The sequence below is a fragment of the Melospiza georgiana genome, unplaced genomic scaffold, assembly GCF_028018845.1.
Source record: "Melospiza georgiana isolate bMelGeo1 unplaced genomic scaffold, bMelGeo1.pri scaffold_29, whole genome shotgun sequence".
Lineage (NCBI taxonomy): Eukaryota > Metazoa > Chordata > Aves > Passeriformes > Passerellidae > Melospiza > Melospiza georgiana.
In genome coordinates, this window is record NW_026652215.1 from 4,489,142 (window position 1) to 4,510,594 (window position 21,453).

At 53.6% G+C, this 21,453-nt stretch overlaps 1 protein-coding gene across 1 annotated transcript; it reads left to right on the plus strand.

The window, feature by feature from the left end:
• Nucleotides 1-364: 364 nt before the first annotated feature.
• LOC131096388 (zinc finger protein 271-like) lies at nt 365-20,720 on the plus strand. The gene is made up of 5 exons (XM_058044727.1): nt 365-416; nt 603-668; nt 798-1,246; nt 10,604-10,982; nt 20,242-20,720. Exons 1-5 carry the CDS (start codon nt 365-367, stop codon nt 20,718-20,720), a joined length of 1,425 nt encoding a protein of 474 aa, XP_057900710.1.
• The last annotated feature ends 733 nt before the right edge of the window (nt 20,721-21,453 follow it).

The window sequence follows — 21,453 nt, forward strand, 5'->3', positions numbered from 1 at the left end:
TCCTACTGGATTGCCAGAGGACAAGAACTCCCTAACCACCACTGGACCTCCATAGGAAGACCAGACCCTTCTACAGGATCACTGCTTCGACAGAATCGTGTTCATCTCTCCAACAGGACTGCACAACCATTTACTGGGACTGCTGCCACCACCCTGAACAACAGGGTGTCAGGTTATATCCTGACTCTGTCAGTTTAAGGCAGTGTTTCTGTATCATTGCCTTGATCCTTATTTTGTTACTGAATTTGAATTCTGGCTTAGATTCTTCCTAAGGTTTGCCTTTAAATCAGTACAAAGCTCATTGTGCTCATCCCTTGTTTTCCTCCCTTGTTTTAGGAATATCCCATTCCTAAAACTCGGCCAGATGGCGGAAGACACCTCAAGGAAGATGAGGATGCCCCAGGACACCCAGGCAGGTGAGGAGGAAGTCAGTGCCCCTTTCCCCCTCTCTCCTGCTCCATCTCCCAGCCCAGAAAATCCCCTCTATGCAGGACAACCCCGCTGCCAACGCCATCCTGCTGGGAATGCACTGTGGGGATCTCCTTCCCCTTCCCTCTGGCACGGAGGGAAATCCCATCCTGTCCTTGTCCTTCCTCTACCAGAGAAGGAGCTGAGGATCAAGATCAGGGACGACAAATCCCCACAGCAGAACTACATGGAAGAGACCGGTTTGAGCGGCTCCATGGGAAAAGAATCCAATGGGGAGGAAAAGCCCTGGAGATCCCCCATGAGGAGGAGGTGCTCCAAACCCAACCCAGGGTTCTCTGAGGAGGAAAGACCCACCCTGAGCCAGGAAGGTGGACAGAGCTTCAGCCAGAATTCGGAGCTGGTAGTCCAGGGGCAGCTTCATGATGGGCACAAGCTCCACAAGTGCTTCGAGTGTGGGAAGAGCTTCAGGCAGAGCAGCACTCTGATCAGCCAGAGGATCCACGCTGGGGATTGGCCTTATGAGTGTGGGGAATGTGGGAAGGGCTTCAGCTCCAGCTCTGCCCTTGTCATACATCAACGCATCCACACTGAGAAGGGGCCCTACGAGTGTCCCCAGTGTCAGAAGAGGTTTCAGAGCAGTTCCAGTCTTCTCCGGCACAAGTGGATTCACACGGATGAGAGGCCCTTGCACTGCCCTGAGTGCGGGAAGGGCTTCAAGCACAACTTCACCCTCATCAGGCACCGGCGCATCCACACTGGGGAGAGGGAGAGGCCCTACGAGTGTCCCCAGTGTGGGAAAAGCTTCACCCAGATTTCTGTCTTAACCAGACACCAACGGAGGCACCTGGAAGGGAAGCTCTGCCAATGCTCCAATGCAGGAGGACTTTTGTGCACTGCCCCAACTTCATCAATAGTTGGAGGATCCATGTTGGGAAGAGCCCTGGTGATCCATTTTTCCTTCGGATCCATGCTAGGAAGACACCTGTCCCTTTTCCTGCCTCTGCCAATGACATGATGTGGGATGGAAGAACATGAGGGTCTTGCCATGACTGTGTCATTACATTCACTCCCACCTCACGTCATTGCCAGGGACAGGAAAGGGACACTCTCTCTCTCTCTCTCTCTCTCTGTCCCTGAGGAGAAGGGTGTGCTTTCCAGGCAGGAGGAAATACGTGGCAAGGCAGACCCAGTAAGTTGTGTTTTAGTTTTCCCTGTAAACAGTTTTATTTATACACTCTGTTATCAATATTGTTTCTGTTCCATTCGTTCCTTATATCATTGTTGTTCCCAAAAAATTGTTCTTATCCCAGACCGGGATCTTTGCCTTTGTGGTTTCCATGGGAGGTGGGAGGGCAGTGAGGGCAGCGCGGTTTTAGCAAGAGCAGGAAATTGGGGAATCCCATTCCTGAACCCTGGCCCCTGGAAACCGAGCATCCCAGCTGGTGCCAGCCCTGGTGGCCATGGCAACAGCCTTGGGAGCGGGTCCCTGGTTGGGGCTGTGGGAACCTCTTCCCTCTGGTGCCCAGGGACAGGAGTGGAGGGAACGGCTGCAGCTGAGTCAGGGCAGGCTCCGGTTGGATGTCAGGAAAAGGTTTTTGCCCAGAGGCTGCTGGGGCCCTGCCCAGGCTCCCCAGGGAAGGGTCCCAGCTCCAGGGCTCTCTGAGCTGCAGCAGCGTTTGGACAGCGCTGCCAGGCCCAGGCTGGCATTGTTGGGGTGTCCTGTGCAGGGTCAGCAGTTGGACTGGAGGATCCTGATGGGTCCCTCCCAGCTCAGCCAATTCTGTGGTTCTGGGATCCCATGAGCCTGGGGATGGGGCTGCCAATGGTTGCCATGGCAACGGGCTATGGCTGCAGGCCTGAGCTGATGTCCATGGCAACCACCCTTGGCAGGGGGTCTCCATGGAGCTGCCAAGGGACTGACCATAGCAACAGGGGGCTGGGGATGGTTGCCACGGAAACTGATCATAGCAACAGGGGGCTGAGGATGGTTGCCATGGAAACTGATCATAGCAACAGGGGGCTGGGGATGGTTGCCATCGAAACTGACCATAACAACAGGGTCCTGGTGATGGTTGCCTGCTAAGGATCACATTTGTCACAGGCACTCAGAGGGGTTCCGTGGGGACTTTCCAAGAGTCTCCAGGCTCTTCCAGAGCTGGAATGTCACAGGCACAGACAGGGGCTCCATGGAGACCTCCCTGGGCTTTCTTGGGATGGTAAAGAGCCTTGTGGTCAGAGGCAGTCACAGCCATTCCATGGTGACATCCCAGGGGACCTTGTGATGCAAAGGCATCGATCTGTCACAGGCACTCACGGGGGCTCCACAGTGACATCCCAGGAGTCTCCAGGCTGCCAAAGAGCTGGGGTGTCCCAGAAACTCACAGGGGTTCCTGTCATGGGCACAGTGGGAGCTTCAGGCAAAACCTTTATTTTCTTTTTGGAGAAACTCCTGCTGAGACATGAGATGGAGAAATTACATACTGCAGGCACCATGGATCCTCAAACCCCTGCAGGGCCCCTAGACTTCTAAAATTCCTTCTAAGAGAGGAGACTGGGAGCAGTTGCATCCAATCCCACCTCCAGACTTTGTCAAAGGTGTTAAAGATTAGACACGTGGAATTGAACTTTAATGCAATTTTCCCCCCAGGGTTAAAGATTGAATACCAGATAAATTTATATAAATACAGCTCTGATTTTTTCTTGTCATTATTAGACAGAATGGTTCATTCCCACCACAAAGTAAATGAAAAAAGGGAGTTTTTGTTACAGTCTGAGGTGGTCTGCACACAATCTTCCCCCAGAATTTCTTGTGCCAATGGGTAGGAACCACGAGAGCACCAGCACATAGACACAGACACAGACAAACACACACACACACACACACACACAAACACACAGACACACAGACACACACACAGACACACACACACACACACACACACACAGAGAAATGCTGAATGTGTCCAGGGGCCAAAGACAAAAACAAAGGAGAGTCCAGGGTACAAATACAGGGAAAGAGGGTGCAGAGTAGAGCACTGGGGATCCAATGCTCTGAGGGTTCAGGGGCGGTACACATGGAAGGGACCAATAGTAAATGCCAGTGTGGATGGTGGGAAAACAGGGGGAGAACTCACCAGAACATGAACATATAAGAGTTAAAGGGGTAGAGAAGGCCAAGGGAGAGTACAGAACTGGGACAAATTAACATAGTGCTGCAGAGCACCATGGGGAAGCCTCTTTCCTCGCCCTGAGTTGTGAGGAATGCCCAGAGCCTACAGTGTGTCTCTCCAGGGCATTTCTGCTGGCTTTTCCCTGGTAGGCTCACAGGTTTGCACAGTTGTGCAGTGTCACAATGATCTCCTTGGTTCTGCATTCCTGCTGTGGCTGCTGTGTAACAATGGACCTGTGATACCATGAGGCTCCATAGTGTCACCATGGTCCATTTGGTTACACAAGGCCCTGTTGGGACATGATGGACCCTTGGTTCCATGAGGGGCCTGGGCTCCCACAGCCCCTCACAGGGCCTTAAGACATCTCCGAGTTCCCCATTGCCCCTCATGGCCTCTCAAGGCCCTTCATGACACCTCGTGACTGATGGCCCCTCACAGCCCCTCACAGCCCCTCTCAGCCTCAGGCTTGGGGCTCCACCCAAGGCAGGAGAACAGGTTGGGCCCTACTTGTTCTGCTTTCATTTCAGTCCCTTCACAGCCACAAGTGCAGAAAGGCTGAAATGGAGCCTTTCCCCGGTGTTTCCCTCAGGGTTAACTGCGGGCTGAAGCTCTGTGCTGGCCCCGGCCCCAGCACCACCATCCCTGCAGCCGCCAGGCCTTTGCTGTCCCCCCGTGTCCGGTCCCTGTCCCCGAGTCCCGCCCGGCTCTGGCAGCAGCAGCAGCCGCAGCGCAGGGGGCGCCGGCCCGGCCCAGCCGGGGCTCCCGGCCAGGAGCAGCAGCAGCGCCGGCCCCTTCCCGCCTGCTCCTGCCTCGGCTCCCGAGGGCTTTTTCCAGCTCAATTCTGGAGCAGAGCAGCCAGCACCCACACACAGCCCTGACTGCTAAGGGCCCGCCTGTGCTGCCCTGAGCCAGCCCTCAGAGGAAGAAAGGATCGGGTTCCAGCACTGTTTTCAGCGCTCTTTGACTCACCATGAGGTGACAGGAGGAGGCTGCTGGTGCCTTTGCCTTGGGAATTTGGGATCATGGCTGCTCTTGGCCCTCTTCTGCTTGCCACTTGAACTTTATCCATAAAAATGCAAGTGCCTCTTTCAGTTGGTTCTACCCACGGTGCTTTCATGACAGTGAAGTCAGTATTTTTGTCACAGGCATAAAGATCATCAGATACTGGAATGCCCACCAGCCCCTGAACACTAAGATGAAGGGAATTAAAGCCACACAGGCCACATTTGCAGAACTCAAACACAGCCCGGTTGCTGGCGTTGTTGAAATAGAATAAACTGACAGAGGCTGTCACAGAATTTGCCTCCATAATGTGGAATTAAATTTAAAAATCCATCAGGAGAAACAGAAATCAGAACTTCTCAACTCGCTTCATTTCTCCTTCCCAGCAGCAGGAAGCGGAGATGCCCAGAGGTGTTTTGCACTGCTGCTGCCCCCAGTTTGAGCCCAGGCTCTGCCCAGTCCCAGCGGGAACCTGAGCCCAGCCCAGGGAGCTCAGCGCACACGGGGCCAGGCCCAGAGCCCCGGGCACGGCCGCCCATTGCGGGGCAGTGGCGCAGATGGAATGTCCTGCAGCCTAAACCTCCTGCTCCTGCCACACAGCGCCAGCCTTCTTCCCCTCCTCCTCCTCTCCCAGCATGGCACAATTTCCAGCTCGGAGGAGGCTGCCCCAGAGAGGGCTCCGGCTCCTGTTCCAGCCTGAATGTCCCTGCAGAGGAACAGGGCATCTTTCAGGCACTTCCACAAGCTCAGGCTTCTCACTTCATGGCGAATCTGGGATGCAAATGGCCTTGCTAAGAAAACCAAAAGCCAAAATGTATTAATAATTATTAGAAAAAATTCCCCTTTCTTCCAGGCAAAATTCACCAAGTCATTCTCTGCATTTCTCCTTTTCAGATTGTTTCAGTTGGCTGTTCTGACAGGTCCATCTTGTTCTGGTGCTTATCATGAACTGATTGTGCTCTTGATTTATGCACCAAGGCACCAGATGTGGAATCATCCACACTGAATTCAGAAACAAACTCCCTCTGTCAGAGCATTTTCACATTCCAGGTAATTTTCAAGATGTCCAGTGACAGGTTGGAATGATCATCACAACACTCTCCACTTGTGGCTGCAGGCTCTGCAGATTCTTTCTCTGCATTCAGCCAGGCTTGTATTCCCTAACAATTCTTTGTACCACCTCCTGTTTTCTTAGCCTGGAACAGGAACAATGAAAACCTTACCCATAGCACAACTCCCCAGTCCACCAGGAAAAGAAAGGACAAGTTGTCAAGTTCTCCAAACCTTTGTCCTGCTTTGCTGCAATAGTCCTGCTGCAGGCACAGTGTGGAAAGCCAAGAGAAGCCACAGTTGGTGGCACATCTTGTGACAGGAGCTCGACCTCATTCTCCAGGAAATGTTTTTGAAAAGGGCAGACAGGACTATGGAGAAGATTCCTGGAAAACTGAAACAGCTTTCCAGAAGTGAAATGAAAATAGAAAGAAATCATCTGAAATGTTTTCCTCAGTTTATTTCTGTTTTCCCCTTTTCCATCTTGCACTACTTCTCCATGCCATGAGTTCTAAATGCATCTCAACTCTAAGATCAATGACTTAGCGAGTTTTAGACACTCTAAAATACCATGAGCTGCACGAGGTTTGCCTTCCCCTGTTTTTGTTGGAAAGCAATGCTGGAGCCACAAGTGCAGCGCTTGGGTCGGGCACGAATTCCAATTCAATAACAAAATAAGGATCAAGGCAATGATACAGAAACACTGCCTTAAACTGACAGAGTCAGGATATAACCTGACACCCTGCTGGGCAGGGTGGTGGAAGCAGTCTTATTAAATGGTGGCTGCAGTCCTGTTGGAGTGATCAACGTGATTCTGTCGAAGGAGTGATCCTGTAGAAGGGTCTGGTCCTCCTCTGAAGGTCCAATGGTGGCTATAGAGCTCTTGTCCTCTGGGAATCCAGTAGGCGAGCTGCTCCTGATGTTGAAAGCCTCAGCCTATATCCATGTAGGAATGCTTGGATCCTCCCCCTGGGCGGAGCATCCCACAATGGTATGATGGAATTTTATCAGTCCTGCAGTGGCACTCAATGGCCCATTAGCAGAACGTATCTCACCTGGAGAGCATTATCAGGGATGAGTCATGGAAGCCATAAAGAACACTACCCCACCTGTTTATAGCAGTTGATGAAGATGGTGATTGAAAACATGCATTTGGTTACATCTTGCATTGCAACCTGAAACAGTGGGGTAATCCCTGCTTGGGTGGGTGAACACCACCCCCCTTACCCAAACTGGCTCAGGTGTAAAACCCCCACCCTGGGAAGGCCACACACACAGGGGACAATGCCACACTTTGCCCCCTCCAGGGGAGGTCTCGGTCCCTGTCACGCTTTTTCACAGGCTGGGCGACTTTGCCAAATGTTAGAATAATTTTTCTCTTTGTCCCTGTCACCTTTGCGACAGCTACACAGAGCTTCCCCTTCCTTTTCATATTCTGTATTGGGCCTAATTTCCACTTTTCTTTTATTGGAACCTGCCAGCAGCTGAGCTGGAGCTGTGCAGGACCAATAGAATTTAGATTTGCCACAAAACAGCTTCTATTGTCAGTTTATAAAATTTTGGGATTTGTTTGCGTTTTCATTACGTGACTTGTGGGAAAAGCAAATATTCATTGAAGTATTTTATGCAGAGTTAAGTTTGATTTCTGCAAAGTTTATTTTGTCCGGTGCCCAGGGGACGCTCTGTGCCTCTCACCCTGGGGGATGCTTGGAAGGGGCTGGGGAGGGTCCCTGTCCCTGTCACCCCAGGCCATTCCCCAGGCGTTTGTCCTTTTCACCCCAGGCCATTCCCCAGAGGGTCTCCATCATTCTCACCCCAGGGAATGCCTGGGGGGTCTCCCTCCCTCTCACCTTGTACCAGGGGTGCTCGGGGCAGTCTCTGTCCCTCTCAGCCCAGGGGATGCTCGGGGCAGTCTCTGTCCCCTCCCTCTGGGGGATGCTCGGGGGGTCTTCATCCCTCTGGCCTCAGGCAATGCCTGTGCAGGGCTGGGGACCAGGGGCTCTGTGTCCCTCTCACCGCTGAGGGTGCTCGGGGCTGGGGGGCTCTCCGACGTTCTCACGCCTGAGTGAAGGTGCAAATGACACCGTGAGAACGCAACCTGTCGATCTGCTCGAACTCGGATTGTACTGAACAAGAAATGGAAAGGAGCGAGGGAGAGAAAGAAATCAGAAATGTTCTCAGAGCGAAAGGAAGAGGGAAAAGCCCCAACCCGGACTCCGCAGATCTCGGGGACACCCGCAGGGCGCAGCGCCTTTCAAAATTCCAGCCAATCAGAAGAGGCGCTAACCAATTTCCAGCCAACCAGAGCATTTCTCGCCGATGACTCACCGGTTGCCAGGCGGGCCCGCAGAGCCCGGCGGCCCCGGAGCGGAATTTGGGGCTCGGGCCGGGGGACGGATCCGCCCCGGGGGGGTCCCCGAGCCCCTGCCCAGCCCTGGGGCCGATCGGGGGCTCCCCCAGCCAGCAGCCGGTGCTGCGGGGCCGCGGGGCAGAGCGGTGGGAAAGGGGGGTCCGGGCTGGCAGCGGAGGAACTGCGGGAGGAAGAGGAGGGAGAGGAGGGAGAGGAGGAGCGGGAGCGGGAGAATGGCGGCGCTCGCAGCGCCCGCACGCCGAGCCTGCAGCACCCCCTGCCCCGGGAGCATCGCCCCCAGCCCCGAGCCGCAGGGGAGGGCGGAGGCCGAGCTCGCCCCGGCTCCAGCCAGGGGTCTCAGGGAGGATTTTTTGGAGAGTGTTCGGAGCCGGCAGATCCCGGACTCGAGCCCCGGATACCTCCGGGCTCCCTAAGAGGAGCTTTTTCGGGGGCAGAGAAGCCGCGATCGCCCCTCGGGAGGGTTCCAGGGGTCCACGTGGGGATGGCCCGGTACCGACGGGGCGGGACATTGGTTTTGGGGATTCCCGTGAGAGCCGGGGCTGTGGAACGGGGGACGCCCGGGGCGGGGAGAGGCGATACCGGAGCTGGGGGACCCCCGGCAGCCCGGAGATGAGGCGGGGACGGGACCCCCTGACCCTGAGAGGGGTGTTCTGGGGTGACTTCATGATGCTCGTACCCCATCAGTCTGTTTAGCCCAGAAATGAGTTCTGCACCTTTAAGTTTGATTCTGAGAGCGCAGGGGAGAAGGGAGAAGCAGTGGTTTGTTTTCATACACTGCACTCACTCCTCCACATTCCTGCTCCTGGACTGTTGTGATGCCTTAAGGAGCTGGAACAGTGGCCAGATGGAGCTGATAGGAATAAAGTGGATTTTTACTGAAATGATTTCAAAGGCCACACCCTGGCAGTACCGGAGGCACAGCTGTGGCTCTTCCTGGATGGCTCCAAGATGGGAGCAAAAGAGGGCTTGGTCATGAGATCTCACATTTTTATGAGTTTTAGTCTATTTGCATATAGGAGTTAACTGCCCAATTAATAGCTTCAAATTATGAAGTTTAATCCTCCTTGCTTGCTTGCCCGCCCTCCTCTTTTCATGTTGTTTATGCTTTGGGCCTGAAGTTTGAAGAGATTGTCCTTGAGTCTCCAGCTAGAAGATGATTGTTTTGTCTTCACCACCCTGTGAAAAGATCCCAGTAACACTTAATATAAAGCTAAAAGCTGCACACCAAAACAGAACAGAAAAACTTAAAACCTAAGGTATCAGTTGTCTGCTGACAGACAGCAGGACAGAGCTCTCCTTTGCTTTTCGTTAGTTTTAACTCTCTGAGGCAGAGAAGTTCCCTGGAGTATGGTTTTTCTTTTTCTTTGGAGCTGTTTAAACCTGCTCTGGACTGAACACCCAGAACACCGCTGGCAGCTCCCACCTGTGGCCCACCAGGCTGAGCCTGGGCCGCAGCATTTCCAGCAGTGGAAGGACTGACATGAGACTGATTAGAGACTGAGTGAGCTGAGCTACAGCCCACAGAAGGACTTTCTGAGATTGTCATCTCTTTTGTAGCAGCAAGAGGTTTTATTGTTTAATGTTGTTCATTTTTTGTGCTGATGAATGCTTTGCCTGTTAAATAAAGAGGTTTTTTCCCCTTTTCTCCGAGGAAGTCTTTTCCCGATCTGGTTGGGGGAGTGGCTGCTTGAATTTGCTTTTTAGAGAAAACCCCTTTGGAGGTTTTCTCCCAAATTTGCCCTAATCCAGGACAGGGTTGCGGGAAGAGAGAGGACCCCCAAGTGACTGGACTAGGGGGAGGCTGGAGTGGGGGACCCTGAAATCCCCCAGCATCCCTAAGCAGGACCCTGGAGAGAGGGATCCCCAGGACCCATGGGATCCCCAGCAGCCCTGAGACAGGGGACCACCAGAACCCCAGAGGGATGAGACTGGAAATGGGATGCTCCTGGTGGCTTTTTTTAATTCACTCTTGATTTTTGGAAATTTTTATGGGCACCAGATAACTTCTGGAGATGGATTTGGTTGGGAGGAATTCCCAATCCAAGGATTCACACCTTGTTTTACCCCAAACCAGGATTTCCCATTCCCAAACCTTCACCTGATGGAGGAGAAGGCTGCGAGGAAGAGGAAGATGCCCCAGGATACCCAGGCAGGTGAGGAGGAAGTCAGTGCCCCTTTCCCCCTCTCTCCTGCTCCATCTCCCAGCCCAGAAAATCCCCTCTATGCAGGACATCCCTCCTGCCAATGCCATCCTGCCGGGGATGCACTGTGGGGATCTCCTTCCCCTTCCCTCTGGCACGGAGGGAAATCCCATCCTGTCCTTGTCCTTCCTCTACCAGAGAAGGAGCTGAGGATCAAGATCAGGGACGACAAATCCCCACAGCAGAACTACATGGAAGAGGCCGGTTTGAGTGGCTCCATGGGAAAAGAATCCAATGGGGAGGAAAAGCCCTGGAGATCCCCCATGAGGAGGAGGTGCTCCAAACCCAACTCAGGGTTCTCTGAGGAGGAAAGACCCACCCTGAGCCAGGAAGGTGGACAGAGCTTCAGCCAGAACTTGGAGCTGGTAGTCCAGGGGCAGCTTCATGATGGGCACAAGCTCCACAAGTGCTTCGAGTGTGGGAAGAGCTTCAGGCAGAGCAGCACCCTGATCAGCCACCAGAGGATCCACGCTGGGGATTGGCCTTATGAGTGTGGGGAATGTGGGAAGGGCTTCAGCTCCAGCTCTGCCCTTGTCATACATCAACGCATCCACACTGGGAAGGGGCCCTACGAGTGTCCCCAGTGTCAGAAGAGGTTTCAGAGCAGCTCCAGTCTTCTCCGGCACAAGCGGATTCACACGGATGAGAGGCCCTTGCGCTGCCCTGAGTGCGGGAAGGGCTTCAAGCACAACTTCACCCTCATCAGGCACCGGCGCATCCACACTGGGGAGAGGGAGAGGCCCTACGAGTGTCCCCAGTGTGGGAAAAGCTTCACCCAGATCTCTGTCTTAACCAGACACCAACGGAGGCACCTGGAAGGGAAGCTCTGCCAATGCCCCAATGCAGGAGGACTTTTGTGCACTGCCCCAACTTCATCCATAGTTGGAGGATCCATGTTGGGAAGAGCTCTGGTGATCCATTTTTCCTTCGGATCCATGCTAGGAAGACACCTGTCCCTTTTCCTGCCTCTGCCAATGACATGATGTGGGATGGAAGAACATGAGGGTCTGGCAATGACTGTGTCATTACATTCACTCCCACCTCAGGTCATTGCCAGGGACAGGAAAGGGACACTCTCTCTCTCTCTCCCTCTGTCCCTGAGGAGAAGGGTGTGCTTTCCAGGCAGAAGGAAATACGTGGCAAGGCAGACCCAGTAAGTTGTGTTTTAGTTTTCCCTGTAAACAGTTTTATTTATACACTCTGTTATCAATATTGTTTCTGTTCCATTCGTTCCTTATATAATTGTTGTTCCCAAAAAATTGTTCTTATCCCAGACCGGGATCTTTGCCTTTGTGGTTTCCATGGGAGGTGGGAGGGCAGTGAGGGCAGCGTGGTTTTAGCAAGAGCAGGAAATTGGGGAATCCCATTCCTGAACCCTGGCCCCTGGAAACCGAGCATCCCAGCTGGTCCCAGCCCTGGTGGCCATGGCAACAGCCTTGGGAGCGGGTCCCTGGCTGGGGCTGTGGGAACCTCTTCCCTCTGGTGCCCAGGGACAGGAGTGGAGGGAACGGCTGCAGCTGAGTCGGGGCAGGCTCAGGTTGGATGTCAGGAAAAGGTTTTTGCCCAGAGGCTGCTGGGGCCCTGCCCAGGCTCCCCAGGGAAGGGTCCCAGCTCCAGGGCTCTCTGAGCTCCAGCAGCGTTTGGACAGCGCTGCCAGGCCCAGGCTGGCATTGTTGGGGTGTCCTGTGCAGGGCCAGCAGTTGGACTGGAGGATCCTGATGGGTCCCTCCCAGCTCAGCCAATTCTGTGGTTCTGGGATCCCATGAGCCTGGGGATGGGGCTGCCAATGGTTGCCATGGCAACGGGCTATGGCTGCAGGCCTGAGCTGGTGTCCATGGCAACCACCCCTGGCATGGGGTCTCCATGGAGCTGCCAAGGGACTGACCATAGCAACAGGGGGCTGGGGATGGTTGCCACGGAAACTGATCATAGCAACAGGGGGCTGGGGATGGTTGCCATGGAAACTGACCATAACAACAGGGTCCTGGTGATGGTTGCCTGCTAAGGATCACATTTGTCACAGGCACTCAGAGGGGTTCCGTGGGGACTTTCCAAGAGTCTCCAGGCTCTTCCAGAGCTGGAATGTCACAGGCACAGACAGGGGCTCCATGGAGACCTCCCTGGGCTTTCTTGGGATGGTAAAGAGCCCTGTGGTCAGAGGCAGTCACAGCCATTCCATGGTGACATCCCAGGGGACCTTGTGATGCAAAGGCACTGATCTGTCACAGGCGCTCACGGGGGCTCCACGGTGACATCCCAGGAGTCTCCAGGCTGCCAAAGAGCTGGGGTGTCCCAGAAACTCACAGGGGTTGCTGTTACGGGCACAGTGGGAGCTTCAGGCAAAACCTTTATTTCTTTTTTGGAGAAACTCCTGCTGAGACATGAGATGGAGAAATTACATACTGCAGGCACCATGGATCCTCAAACCCCTGCAGGGCCCCTAGACTTCTAAAATTCCTTCTAAGAGAGGAGACTGGGAGCAGTTGCATCCAATCCCATCTCCAGACTTTGTCAAAGGTGTTAAAGATTAGACACGTGGAATTGAACTTTAATGCAATTTTCCCCCCAGGGTTAAAGATTGAATACCAGATAAATTTATATAAATACAGCTCTGATTTTTTCTGATCATTATTAGACAGAATGGTTCATTCCCACCACAAAGTAAATGAAAAAAGGAAGTTTTTGTTACAGTCTGAGGTGGTCTGCACACAACCTTCCCCCAGAGTTTCTTGTGCCAATGGGTAGGAACCACGAGAGCACCAGCACATAGACACAGACAGACACACACACAGACACACATACACACAGACACACACACACAGAGAAATGCTGAAAGTGTCCAGGGGCCAAAGACAAAAACAAAGGAGAGTCCAGGGTACAAATACAGGGAAAGAGGGTGCAGAGTAGAGCACCGGGGATCCAATGCTCTGAGGGCTCAGGGGCGGTACACATGGAAGGGACCAATAGTAAATGCCAGTGTGGATGGGTAGGGTTACACACCAGTGGGAAAATAGGGAAGGGAGAACTCACCAGAACATGAACATATTAGAGTTAAAGGGGTAGAGAAGGCCAAGGGAGAGTACAGAACTGGGACAAATTAACATAGTGCTGCAGAGCACCATGGGGAAGCCTCTTTCCTCGCCCTGAGTTGTGAGGAATGCCCAGAGCCTACAGTGTGTCTCTCCAGGGCATTTCTGCTGGCTTTTCCCTGGTAGGCTCACAGGTTTGCACAGTTGTGCAGTGTCACAATGATCTCCTTGGTTCTGCATTCCTGCTGTGGCTGCTGTGTAACAATGGACCTGTGATACCATGAGGCTCCATAGTGTCACCATGGTCCATTTGGTTACACAAGGCCCTGTTGGGACATGATGAACCCTTGGTTCCATGAGGGGCCTGGGCTCCCACAGCCCCTCACAGGGCCTTCAGGCCTCTCCGAGTTCCCCATTTCCCCTCATGGCCTCTCAAGGCCCTTCATGACACCTCGTGACTGATGGCCCCTCACAGCCCCTCACAGCCCCTCTCAGCCTCAGGCTTGGGGCTCCAACCAAGGCAGGAGAACAGGTTGGGCCCTACTTGTTCTGCTTTCATTTCAGTCCCTTCACAGCCACAAGTGCAGAAAGGCTGAAATGGAGCCTTTCCCCGGCGTTTCCCTCAGGGTTAACTGCGGGCTGAAGCTCTGTGCTGGCCCCGGCCCCAGCACCACCATCCCTACAGCCGCCAGGCCTTTGCTGTTCCCCCGTGTCCGTTCCCTGTCCCCGAGTCCCGCCCGGCTCTGGCAGCAGCAGCAGCAATGGCAGCGCAGGGGGCGCCGGCCCGGCCCAGCCGGGGCTCCCGGCCAGGAGCAGCAGCAGCGCCGGCCCCTTCCCGCCTGCTCCTGCCTCGGCTCCCAAGGGCTTTTTCCAGCTCAATTCTGGAGCAGAGCAACCAGCACCCACACACAACCCTGACTGCTCAGGGCCCGACTGTGCTGCCCCGAGCCAGGCCTCAGAGGAAGAAAGGATCGGGTTCCAGTGCTGTTTTCAACACTCTTTTACTCACCCTGAGGTGACAGCAGGAGGCTGCTGGTGCCTTTGCCTTGGGAATTGGAGATCCTGGCTGCTCTTGCCACTCTTCTGCTTGCCACTTGAACTTTATCCATAAAAATGCAAGTGCCTCTTTCAGTTGGTTCTACCCACGGTGCTTTCATGACAGTGAAGTCAGTATTTTTGTCACAGGCATAAAGATCATCAGATACTGGAATGCCCACCAGCCCCTGAACACTAAGATGAGGGGAATTAAAGCCACACAGGCCACATTTGCAGAACTCAAACACAGCCCTGTTGCTGGCGTTGTTGAAATAGAATAAACTGACAGAGGCTGTCACAGAATTTGCCTCCATAATGTGGAATTAAATTTAAAAATCCATCAGGAGAAACAGAAATCAGAACTTCTCAACTCGCTTCATTTCTCCTTCCCAGCAGCAGGAAGCGGAGATGCCCAGAGGTGTTTTGCACTGCTGCTGCCCCCAGTTTGAGCCCAGGCTCTGCCCAGTCCCAGCGGGAACCTGAGCCCAGCCCAGGCAGCTCAGCGCACATGGGGCCAGGCCCAGAGCCCCGGGCACGGCCGCCCATTGTGGGGCAGCGGCGCAGATGGAATGTCCTGCAGCCTAAACCTCCTGCTCCTGCCACACAGCGCCAGCCTTCTCCCCCTCCTCCTCCTCTCCCAGCATGGCACAATTTCCAGCTCGGAGGAGGCTGCCCCAGAGAGGGCTCCGGCTCCTGTTCAAGCCTGAATGTCCCTGCAGAGGAACAGGGCATCTTTCAGGCACTTCCACAAGCTCAGGCTTCTCACTTCATGGCGAATCTGGGATGCAAATGGCCTTGCTAAGAAAACCAAAAGCCAAAATGTATTAATAATTATTAGAAAAAATTCCCCTTTCTTCCAGGCAAAATTCACCAAGTCATTCTCTGCATTTCTCCTTTTCAGATTGTTTCAGTTGGCTGTTCTGACAGGTCCATCTTGTTCTGGTGCTTATCATGAACTGATTGTGCTCTTGATTTATGCACCAAGGCACCAGATGTGGAATCATCCACACTGAATTCAGAAACAAACTCCCGCTGTCAGAGCATTTTCACATTCCAGATAATTTTCAAGATGTCCAGTGACAGGTTGGAATGATCATCACAACACTCTCCACTTGTGGCTGCAGGCTCTGCAGATTCTTTCTCTGCATTCAGCCAGGCTTGTATTCCCTAACAATTCTTTGTACCACCTCCTGTTTTCTTAGCCTGGAACAGGAACAATGAAAACCTTACCCATAGCACAACTCCCCAGTCCACCAGGAAAAGAAAGGACAAGTTGTCAAGTTCTCCAAACCTTTGTCCTGCTTTGCTGCAATAGTCCTGCTGCAGGCACAGTGTGGAAAGCCAAGAGAAGCCGCAGTTGGTGGCACATCTTGTGACAGGAGCTCGACCTCATTCTCCAGGAAATGTTTTTGAAAAGGGCAGACAGGACTATGGAGAAGATTCCTGGAAAACTGAAACAGCTTTCCAGAAGTGAAATGAAAATAGAAAGAAATCATCTGAAATGTTTTCCTCAGTTTATTTCTGTTTCCCCCTTTTCCATCTTGCACTACTTCTCCATGCCATGAGTTCTAAATGCATCTCACCTCTAAGATCAATGACTTAGCGAGTTTTAGACACTCTAAAATACCATGAGCTGCACGAGGTTTGCCTTCCCCTGTTTTTGTTGGAAAGCAATGCTGGAGCCACAAGTGCAGCGCTTGGGTCGGGCACGAATTCCAATTCAATAACAAAATAAGGATCAAGGCAATGATACAGAAACACTGCCTTAAACTGACAGAGTCAGGATATAACCTGACACCCTGCTGGGCAGGGTGGTGGAAGCAGTCTTATTAAATGGTGGCTGCAGTCCTGTTGGAGTGATCAACGTGATTCTGTCGAAGGAGTGATCCTGTAGAAGGGTCTGGTCCTCCTCTGAAGGTCCAATGGTGGCTATAGAGCTCTTGTCCTCTGGGAATCCAGTAGGCGAGCTGCTCCTGATGTTGAAAGCCTCAGCCTATATCCATGTAGGAATGCTTGGATCCTCCCCCTGGGCGGAGCATCCCACAATGGTATGATGGAATTTTATCAGTCCTGCAGTGGCACTCAATGGCCCATTAGCAGAACGTATCTCCCCTGGAGAGCATTATCAGGGCTGAGTCATGGAAGCCATAAAGAACACTACCCCACCTGTTTATAGCAGTTGATGAAGATGGTGATTGAAAACATGCATTTGGTTACATCTTGCATTGCAACCTGAAACAGTGGGGTAATCCCTGCTTGGGTGGGTGAACACCACCCCCCTTACCCAAACTGGCTCAGGTGTAAAACCCCCACCCTGGGAAGGCCACACACAGAGGGGACAATGTCACACTTTGCCCCCTCCAGGGGAGGTCTCGGTCCCTGTCACGCTTTTTCACAGGCTGGGCGACTTTGTCAAATGTTAGAATAATTTTTCTCTTTGTCCCTGTCACCTTTGCGACAGCTACACAGAGCTTCCCCTTCCTTTTCATATTCTGTATTGGGCCTAATTTCCACTTTTCTTTTATTGGAACCTGCCAGCAGCTGAGCTGGAGCTGTGCAGGACCAATAGAATTTAGATTTGCCACAAAACAGCTTCTATTGTCAGTTTATAAAATTTTGGGATTTGTTTGCGTTTTCATTACGTGACTTGTGGGAAAAGCAAATATTCATTGAAGTATTTTATGCAGAGTTAAGTTTGATTTCTGCAAAGTTTATTTTGTCCGGTGCCCAGGGGACGCTCTGTGCCTCTCACCCTGGGGGATGCTTGGAAGGGGCTGGGGAGGGTCCCTGTCCCTGTCACCCCAGGCCATTCCCCAGGCGTTTGTCCTTTTCACCCCAGGCCATTCCCCAGAGGGTCTCCATCATTCTCACCCCAGGGAATGCCTGGGGGGTCTCCCTCCCTCTCACCTTGTACCAGGGGTGCTCGGGGCAGTCTCTGTCCCTCTCAGCCCAGGGGATGCTCGGGGCAGTCTCTGTCCCCTCCCTCTGGGGGATGCTCGGGGGGTCTTCATCCCTCTGGCCTCAGGCAATGCCTGTGCAGGGCTGGGGACCAGGGGCTCTGTGTCCCTCTCACCGCTGAGGGTGCTCGGGGCTGGGGGGCTCTCCGACGTTCTCACGCCTGAGTGAAGGTGCAAATGACACCGTGAGAACGCAACCTGTCGATCGGCTCGAACTCGGATTGTACTGAACAAGAAATGGAAAGGAGCGAGGGAGAGAAAGAAATCAGAAATGTTCTCAGAGCGAAAGGAAGAGGGAAAAGCCCCAACCCGGACTCCGCAGATCTCGGGGACACCTGCAGGGCGCAGCGCCTTTCAAAATTCCAGCCAATCAGAAGAGGCGCTAACCAATTTCCAGCCAACCAGAGCTTTTCTCTCCGATGACTCACCGGTTGCCAGGCGGGCCCGCAGAGCCCGGCGGCCCCGGAGCGGAATTTGGGGCTCGGGCCGGGGGACGGATCCGCCCCGGGGGGGTCCCCGAGCCCCTGCCCAGCCCTGGGGCCGATCGGGGGCTCCCCCAGCCAGCAGCCGGTGCTGCGGGGCCGCGGGGCAGAGCGGTGGGAAAGGGGGGTCCGGGCTGGCAGCGGAGGAACTGCGGGAGGAAGAGGAGGGAGAGGAGGAGCGGGAGCGGGAGAATCGCGGCGCTCGCAGCGCCCGCACGCCGAGCCTGCAGCACCCCCTGCCCCGGGAGCATCGCCCCCAGCCCCGAGCCGCAGGTGAGGGCGGAGGCCGAGCTCGCCCCGGCTCCAGCCAGGGGTCTCAGGGAGGATTTTTTGGAGAGTGTTCGGAGCCGGCAGATCCCGGACTCGAGCCCCGGATACCTCCGGGCTCCCTAAGAGGAGCTTTTTCGGGGGCAGAGAAGCCGCGATCGCCCCTCGGGAGGGTTCCAGGGGTCCACGTGGGGATGGCCCGGTACCGACGGGGCGGGACATTGGTTTTGGGGATCCCCGTGAGAGCCGGGGCTGTGGAACGGGGGACCCCCGGGGCGGGGAGAGGGGAAGGGGCGATACCGGAGCTGGGGGACCCCCGGCAGCCCGGAGATGAGGCGGGGACGGGACCCCCTGACCCTGAGAGGGGTGTCCTGGGGTGACTTCATGATGCTCGTACCCCATCAGTCTGTTTAGCCCAGAAATGAGTTCTGCACCTTTAAGTTTGATTCTGAGAGCGCAGGGGAGAAGGGAGAAGCAGTAGTTTGTTTTCATACACTGCACTCACTCCTCCACATTCCTGCTCCTGGACTGTTGTGATGCCTTAAGGAGCTGGAACAGTGGCCAGATGGAGCTGATAGGAATAAAGTGGATTTTTACTGAAATGCTTTCAAAGGCCACACCCTGGCAGTACCGGAGGCACAGCTGTGGCTCTTCCTGGATGGCTCCAAGATGGGAGCAAAAGAGGGCTTGGTCATGAGATCTCACATTTTTATGAGTTTTAGTCTATTTGCATATAGGAGTTAACTGTCCAATTAATAGCTTCAAATTATGAAGTTTAATCCTCCTTGCTTGCTTGCCCGCACTCCTCATGTTGTTTATGCTTTGGGCCTGAAGTTTGAAGAGATTGTCCTTGAGTCTCCAGCTAGAAGATGATTGTTTTGTCTTCAACATTCTGTGAAAAGATCCCAGTAACACTTAATATAAAGCTAAAAGCTGCACACCAAAACAGAACAGAAAAACTTAAAACCTAAGGTATCAGTTGTCTGCTGACAGACAGCAGGACAGAGCTCTCCTTTGCTTTTCGTTAGTTTTTAACTCTCTGAGGCAGAGAAGTTCCCTGGAGTATGGTTTTTCTTTTTCTTTGGAGCTGTTTAAACCTGCTCTGGACTGAACACCCAGAACACCGCTGGCAGCTCCCACCTGTGGCCCACCAGGCTGAGCCTGGGCCGCAGCATTTCCAGCAGTGGAAGGACTGACATGAGACTGATTAGAGACTGAGTGAGCAGAGCTACAGCCCACAGAAGGACTTTCTGAGATTGTCATCTCTTTTGTAGCGGCAAGAGGTTTTATTGTTTAATGTTGTTCATTTTTTGTGCTGATGAATGCTTTGCCTGTTAAATAAAGAGGTTTTTTCCCCTTTTCTCCGAGGAAGTCTTTTCCCGATCTGGTTGGGGGAGTGGCTGCTTGAATTTGCTTTTTAGAGAAAACCCCTTTGGAGGTTTTCTCCCAAATTTGCCCTAATCCAGGACAGGGTTGCGGGAAGAGAGAGGACCCCCAAGTGACTGGACTGGGGGGAGGCTGGAGTGGGGGACCCTGAAATCCCCCAGCATCCCTAAGCAGGACCCTGGAGAGAGGGATCCCCAGGATCCATGGGATCCCCAGCAGCCCTGAGATGGGGGACCACCAGAACCCCAGAGGGATGAGACTGGAAATGGGATGCTCCTGGTGGCTTTTTTTAATTCACTCTTGATTTTTGGAAATTTTTATGGGCACCAGATAACTTCTGGAGATGGATTTGGTTGGGAGGAATTCCCAATCCAAGGATTCACACCTTGTTTTACCCCAAACCAGGATTTCCCATTCCCAAACCTTCACCTGATGGAGGAGAAGGCTGCGAGGAAGAGGAAGATGCCCCAGGATACCCAGGCAGGTGAGGAGGAAGTCAGTGCCCCTTTCCCCCTTTCTCCTGCTCCATCTCCCAGCCCAGCATGGCCCCCAGCTGCAGGACAACCCTGCTGCCAACGCCGTCCTGCCAGGGATGCACTGGGGGGATCTCCTTCCCCTTCCCTCTGGCACGGAGGCAAATCCCATCCTCTCCTTGTCCTTCCATCCCCAGAGAAGGAGCTGAGGATGGAGACCAGGGAGTACAAATCCCTGCACCAGAACCTCGAGGAAGAGGCTGTTTTTAGTGGTGCCAGAGTGCAGAATTACAATGGGGAGGAAAAGTTCCAGAGATCCCACAAGAGGAGGGGCTGCAAACCCAGCCCAGGCTGCTCTGAGAAGGAAAGAACCACATTGAGCCAGGAAGGTGGACAGAGCTTCAGCCAGAGCTTGGAGCTGGTGGCTCATGAGCAACTTCATGATGGGGAGAAGCCCTACAAGTGCTTGGAGTGTGGGAAGAGCTTCAGGCGGAGCTCCCACCTGATCCGCCACCAGATAATCCACACAGGGGAATGGCCCTACAAGTGTGGGGAGTGTGGGAAGGGCTTCAGCTGCAGCTCCGCCCTCGTCACCCACCAACGCATCCACACTGGGGAGAGGCCCTACGAGTGTCCCCAGTGTGGGAAGAAGTTTCAGACCAGCTCCAATCTCCTCCAGCACCAGCGGATTCACACAGAGGAGAGGCCCTTCCGCTGCCCTGAGTGCGGGAAGGGCTTCAAGCACAACTTTACCCTCATCAGGCACCGGCACATCCACACTGGGGAGAGCCCCTACGAGTGTCCCCAGTGTGGGAAGAGCTTCTCAGACCGCTCGTTCTTTACCCAACACCAACGGAGTCACTGGTAAGGGCAGCCCTGTGAGTGCCCCAACTGCAGGAGGAGCTTCATGCACTGCTCCAGCTTCATCCCCCATGGGAGGACCCACGTTGGTCAGAAACCTTGCACTCTACATTCTCTGTGATGCATGTTGGGAAGACACTGGGCTGGTTATTCTTTTGTTTTGGCCCTAATTTTCTTTGCATTCATCTTCATCCCTTTAAAACAGAGAAAATTGGGGTAAAAATCAATAAATTCATCAAAGACATCTAAAGGCTCACTTTTTACTTGTGTTTCAGGGGAATCTGGGATTCAGGGAGATAATTGGGAGAATTTGGGGGTTTTGGGGGTATTTGGTGTACTTGTTTCCCTTTCTTGGCACTGAAAGAGACAAGAGGGTTCAATCTGTCACCTAAATGCCACTTAAAACTACTCAATCCCACCCCAAAATTCCTCGATTCCACAACTCTTTGGTGTGGAATGGTGTTGGAAGGGAATTGAGCAAAGTGGGCTTCAAATTAGGAGGGTTGAGATGGGCATTAGGTGGGGCAGGATGGGTGGGATGGGGTTTGGGAGGTGGGAAATGGGGGAAATATGGCTTGGGAAGGGGGTGTTTATGTTCAGGAGTGGTGGGATGGGTCAGGGTTGGGATTGGGGAGGTGGGTTGGGGTCTGCAATGACACAGCCAAAGTTTGGGGATGATGAAGGGAGAGGGAGCCCATTACTGAGTGAGTTTTTTATTAATCCACATTCCTGAAGAGATT

Bases quoted from the DNA above. Each gene is read 5' to 3' on its own strand.
- LOC131096388 (XM_058044727.1), top strand. From the start codon at position 365: ATGGCGGAAGACACCTCAAGGAAGATGAGGATGCCCCAGGACACCCAG. The intron at 1,247-10,603 runs GTCTTAACCAGA...GTCCAGGGGCAG, and splicing joins AAAGCTTCACCCAGATTTCT to CTTCATGATGGGCACAAGCT. The intron at 10,983-20,241 runs GTGGGAAAAGCT...TGAGCCAGGAAG, and splicing joins GCCCTACGAGTGTCCCCAGT to GTGGACAGAGCTTCAGCCAG.